Source organism: Stenella coeruleoalba, assembly GCF_951394435.1.
Source record: "Stenella coeruleoalba genome assembly, chromosome: X".
Taxonomy (NCBI): domain Eukaryota; kingdom Metazoa; phylum Chordata; class Mammalia; order Artiodactyla; family Delphinidae; genus Stenella; species Stenella coeruleoalba.
Window position 1 is genome coordinate 88,864,662 of NC_137152.1, and position 6,000 is coordinate 88,870,661.

At 44.9% G+C, this 6,000-nt stretch overlaps 1 protein-coding gene across 1 annotated transcript in view; it reads right to left on the minus strand.

Annotated features, from left to right (window-relative positions):
• The window catches only part of GUCY2F (guanylate cyclase 2F, retinal), a gene marked incomplete at its 5' end in the record, with an annotated part of 97,717 nt that extends 92,057 nt beyond the window's left edge, over window positions 1-5,660 (minus strand). Inside the window, 2 exons of the mRNA XM_079911000.1 lie at window positions 4,662-5,412; window positions 5,595-5,660. Coding sequence (XP_079767126.1) covers window positions 4,662-5,412; window positions 5,595-5,660 — 817 coding nt within the window. The remainder of the gene's footprint in view (window positions 1-4,661; window positions 5,413-5,594) is intronic.
• Between the last annotated feature and the right edge of the window lie 340 nt (window positions 5,661-6,000).

The following is a 6,000-nucleotide window of genomic DNA, read 5'->3' on the forward strand; positions in this document are numbered from 1 at the left end:
TGATCCCTGGACCAGCAACATCAGCACCACCTTGAACTGGTTAGAAATGCAGATTCTGGTACCCTATCCCAGCCCTCCTGAGTCAGAAACTCTGGAGGAGGGACGCAAGCCCCCCCAGGGGATTCCGGTCACACTTAGGTTTGAGAGGCACTGCTTTAGATCAACCTGAATACATATCCTAGTTTTCCCACTCACTAGCTGTGTGACATTAAGCAAGTTATTTAACCTCTCTCAGCCTCCAAAGTCTCATTCGTGAAGTGCATTAAATAGTAATTGGCCTTACTTTATAGGGAGGTTGCAAGAATTGAATGAGATGGTCCATATAAAACCCTTGCAAAATGACTAGCATATAACAAATTCTCAATAAATATTAGCTATTATCATTGCTATTATTATTATTGGTTTTTTTTTTTTATGTCAAGAATCTTCAATAGATGGAAGAGGCCAGCCAGGTCCCTGACAATGAGGTAGTAATAAAGTATCTGACTTTGGAAGAACAAGAGGGAAGAGATATGGGAACATATGTATATGTATAACTGATTCACTTGGTTATAAAGCAGAAACTAACACTCCATTGTAAAGCAATTATACTCCAATAAAGATGTTTAAAAAAAAAAAGAGAGAAGGACATTCTGACTGTGTCCTAGTTACCGAACATCATACTGTAATGAAGCATTCCCAATTTGGAAGGATTTAAAGAAATCCCCAAATGGCTCAACAACCTTGTAAACCCACATTGAAAGGATTTCACAATCAGCCAAGCATTGATAGGCAAAAAGGTGAGGAGAAGGGAGGAGGGCTCGAAATAGCCATTTGAAAAGTTCTCTAAAGAGCTTTTTAGCGGGGCCTCCTGCTAGTCTTTGTTGAGAATTAGCAAAAGAACTTCTGGGTAATTGCAGTCCCTCAGGTGCTCTGCCTGGTGAGTGATGCTCTTTTGTGCCATTGGATCAAAATCTCCAACAGAAAAAAAAAAAAAAAATCTCCAACAGGACTCATGGTTTAAGGAGCAGAGAGTGAACTGAATTTTGGCCCTCAAGCTCACTCAGCTAGATTCCCTTGGGCAGGGAAAGCCACACACAGCAGCCCTGCCTGTAAGCTGAGGCCTTTGTCCTTGATTAATATCTCTCCTATATGACTTTGTCAGACACAAAGTTAATTGGTAATTGCCTCTGAAGCTTAAAAGAAGTGAGCTGACAATCTGGGAGAGGCTGAATCCCGAATCCCCCCTTCTCTGGGACTTCATTTACCCCATTCTTTGGTGTTAATAATGCGTACACCTACCTACTTGTTATGTGAGATTCACAGCTGTTGTAAAACTTGGAAGAAAATACCTTGCTCCTGGATAACCCTGAGGATTAAATGACATTATCTATATGCAAATACCTTGTAAACTGTAGAGAGCTGTTCACATGTAAAGTGGTATTATGGTTGCTTTCATTGTCTCAATGGCAGCCTCTAGTAACACCCCTGCTGTTTCCCTTCCCAAGAGCCCACAACCATTATTATTGTTATGATCATCTTTACTATTAAATTTTATCATTGTCCTGCTGTTGTGTAAGCAAAATTTAGACCAGTTTCTGAGAAAGACATTCCTTCTGACTCCAGTAATGTGCCAGTGATAATTGGAAACATAAATTTACGAGGAAGAGAAGTGGCATAGCAGCTCTACCCTCCCTCCCCAACACTATCTCTCACTGCCGCCACCACTGCCACTGCCACATGGGGCTTTGGTCACTGTTATAGTGAGTAGGTCAGACAAAACCAGTCTTCCAGCTATTTCCATTACTTCCAAATATTGCCTGTCCTCTCCAAAGGGATCCCTTTCCACTATATTTTGTACATCACAAAAGGTCCTTCTCTGAAGGTTTACTTGGGGGTCCACAGTGTTAAGAAGTAGTCTCATACCCAGCAAAATAAGGAAGAGGCCAGGCACTGCCTTCCTCAGCCCTTCTCAGCTGAGGTCACCACAAAAACCTCAGTGCTCTTTCAGTCCCAATAGTCAACAGCTAGGAATACTTTCACAGGCTCAGCCCTACCAGTTGAAAGGGGCTAGAAGATCAGCTAGAGATTTGATCTAGTAGATGCTGGATATGGTGTATTGTAACCGTCCTTACTGCTCAGTTGGCGCAATCCATACTCATTAACTTCTAGCTCAGTTTCTCACCAGATCTCCCATTCTCTGATTGGACTGGAGATGTGCCCTGAACCCTAGGCCTCGTGGCTAAAGTCCTGATACTCTATTTATATTCATACTCTGAATCATGCTCCTATTGGCTGGGGCACTAGTCTCAATGGATGATCAAGTGGACAACAAGCTTACCTTACTTTAAGACTCACTCCCCTTCTGCAAGTCCTCCTGTCATATCGCACCCATCACTTGGAGTGCCCTCAGATACCAAAAACTAGCTGTGCCAAGTGTGAGTACCACGCACGCTTTTGGACAGTGCACACTCAGGTGCCCGAGGTCCTACTCAGGCCGCAGCTCAGCCAACGGCTCAGTTTCCCTGCACCCGCCCCAACCTACCCACGTTCTGATTCATAACACTGAGTTCCCAGCACACCTCACCTGAGTCTGCCTATGTTTTGTCAGAAACCCGGGGCAAAATCTTGGAGAGCAGAGCTTTGTCTTCACTCCCTTTAATCTCCCTTTCTGAGTCCCTACTGCGCTTTCTGCTGCTTTTCTCCCTACCCAGGGTCTTTCTTTGCTGCATAACCACATACCTCCCTCTCTAGGCTTCCAGCCTCCTACCCCCTTACCCCCATCTTAAAATTTTCATTCCCTTAGCGAGCTGATCCACACTGCTATACAGAAAGCAATCTGATTAAACAAAGTCATATTAAGACAAAAATTTGTCTGGTAACTTAAAGTAGGGAACATTTATTTGCATTTTCTTGAACTTGAAGCAGTGGTTCTTGACTCTGGCTACATTTTACAAGCACCTGGGAAGCTCTTTAAAATACCTTTGCTGGGGCCTCACCACAGACCATCAGAATGTCTGGAGGTGGTACTCTGGCCCCAATCATTTTGAAAAGATATCCAGGTATTTCCAGTGTGCGGCCAGAGTAAGAACCATTGACCTAGAGGAATGCGTCTCTAATAGTACGGCGATAATATGGACATTTGCTACCTCCCTGCCTCAAAAGAATTGTGGGTGGTAAACACTCAATCCTAACTTCTCTCAGTCTGACAACCCAAAGAGCTTCGGGGCCTGGATTTATTTAACATTTCATGGTAGAGGCCAAAATGTCATTTCAAAGAGTATACTATTTAGAATGGGTGGGATGTGAAACACTCATGGAATGTAAACTTGCAGGAGACACTGGGCTTCATGAAGATTTGTAACATAAAGTTATGATGTTAAGTATGTTAGCCTGTTTCTGGCATGATTCCTCCCTGGAAATGGTTGTATATCTTTAAAAATAATTCTGTGCTCTGCTTTGAAAGAATCAAGCTCTATTATGAAGTAATCAGAGCCACACTGATTGCTTAACATTTATAGGATCTTGTAGACTGGAGCTGGAAGCAGACTACTATAGTTCCTGGAACTAAAAATTCTTGCCCTCATCCTCCCATAATGATCATAATTAAGGTCCAATACTGGAGACACTTGAAACTTAAAATGGGCTCCTGGGTATAGGCCAGCCCTAAGCTGGACCATTCTCTAACAAGTCCATTGCTGTGTTAAGGAAATGACTGGGACCAGGACTAATCCTAGAAGTAATCAGTTTGACAAGTAGTTTCTGAGCTATCTGTCCTAAAGCGATGGAGTGACTGCAAGAGAGGATGAGCAGTGTCCCCACAAATCACTGCTACTTTCCAGAAAAAAGGTAAAGTGGAGATTAAAAAATTCGAATAGAAAAATAATCAAAACCAAGTGTCACAAAGGCTTGCAGTATGTATATGTAAAAGACTTCCATCTGATTTAAGAGGACCAGGAAGAGCCCTCCCCTTTCCCAAAATGCACCCAACTCGCCCTGGGTCAGTGGGTCAGTCCTTTGCTTTACACTTGGTCCATGGTCTCTGCAAGAATCATCTTTGTTTGTTTGTGGTTTTTTTTTTAAGAATCATCTTTGAACATAAAACTTCTCTTGGGAGGGGAAAGGTTACAATTTAGGCAGGCTTCTCATTTTAATATGCTTTTAATTATCAGCTAGCTCCCTCCACGTCGGCTTGTTGTGTGCTGCAGAGAGAGAAGCCCTGCTTTCAGGGAGTGGAAAGTGAGAAGGGGTGGGTGTGCATTTTTGAGTCCAGAGAAGACAGGTTCTAAGTGAGATGTGATGACACAAGGGCACTGAGCACCTATGAGGGAAAGTACCCAGAAGAGAATCAAGGGTAAATCTCCCTTCAGTGACTAGACCAGACAAAAACAGAGCTATAAGAACACCGCTTCTTGGCTGATCTGAAACTGCTGGGGTCCTAAGGGCATGGAGGGTGTGTGACCACAGCTGCTCTTGATGCTAATCTTCCCCACCCAGGTGCTGAGATAGGCTCTGTTGAAGCAGGAGAGTCTTGGGGCCCGAGTGTGACTGAAAGGGAGCAAATGCATGAAGAACTGGAGAGTGATGCGCTATCCTAGGGTGTGAGGATAGGAAAACTGTGGACATTGTCATATCCTTTCACTGAAGCCACATTTAAAGCTGAGCCAGGAGAAGGCACTCACTGAGAATTCTGTCTGCCTGGCGAATCCGCTGTAGAGCTTTCTGGATGCTTTGGCTGTCTTGTCCTGTGGTCAGGACGACCCCTACAGGTAGGCCGCGACTCCGAAGAGCACTTGCAACTCGACGGGCTGTATGCACCCAAATGTCTTCATCTGAGGAAATGACTCCAGCGTGAGCCCACTGGAAATATTTCATGACGGTTACCAGCACCCGGATGGGAGAAGGGAGTGTCCGAGAAAAGGTCGGGTGGCTATTTTTATTGTCTAATTCATAATTCACACAGGCCCAAGAGAAAATCCCTTTGTCCCAGCTGTTTCCCAGGAGTGAGGCTGCCTCGCAGTAGCCAGGGTTGGCAGGGCCAATAAATCCTGAGGCCATCTGGTGGTGGGAAATGAAACTGGATAGAGCCCTGGAAGCCTGGCAGTCTTCGTTGAGAATCACGTATTCAAAAGAGTAACCCAGGTCAAACGATGGGTCCTTGTTGATCCGCTCAATGGCCAACCGAGCGGCAACCTCGGGCAGGGCCTTTGAGAACAACGGATCACAAGTCCAAGGGCCCACCACCCCTATCTTGTAGGGGGGTGCCCATATCCGCTGTGGGAGGGACGTAAGGGCCAGGAGGCACAAACACCACAGGAGCTTGAAGGATGCAAGGCCACGGAGCCCTCGCTGTCTTCCGGGAGCCGCAAACCAGAGCATAAGGTGAGAGAAAGGCCAGGGTCCCAAGAACAGAGCTCTCCTGCTTCCAGCAGGCTAATGAAGAAATACTGGAAGGTGAGTCTGCTGTCCCGAGATGGACACTGTTGTTTCCAAATGCCTGTCAATCAGAAGAAAAGGTATGTTACGCACATTATTCCTGAAACTTCTGGAAATAACAGTTATGAAAGAATGGCAAAGGAATGGCAGTCCCTACACTAGAAGATTCTCTCCCCTACCCTGACCAAAAGTCCTCCTCTTCCTCTACTTCCTGTAATCCTTATCTCAGGAGATGGTGCGTCCATCTACCCTTCACCTACTTGCTCCGGTCAGAAACCTGGTAGTCAGCTGAGACTCTTCCTTCTTCTCTGCCCCTCATTCAATCCATCACCAAGTACTGTTGATTCAACTTCAGTAATAGTTGCTCATCTCCCAGTGTTGTAAGGATTACATGGATTAACATACAGCAAACACTTTTAACAGGGGTTGGCAGGTCATTAACTTTATATTAGTGATATTTTTATCATTATTATAGTTTCAAATATGTCCATGTTTCTCCACCACACCGCCCTCTTGGGGACAGACACAGATGTAAATAGATAATGGCAAAGCAGAGTAAGAAGTGCTATGACTGAGGTAGCCCAG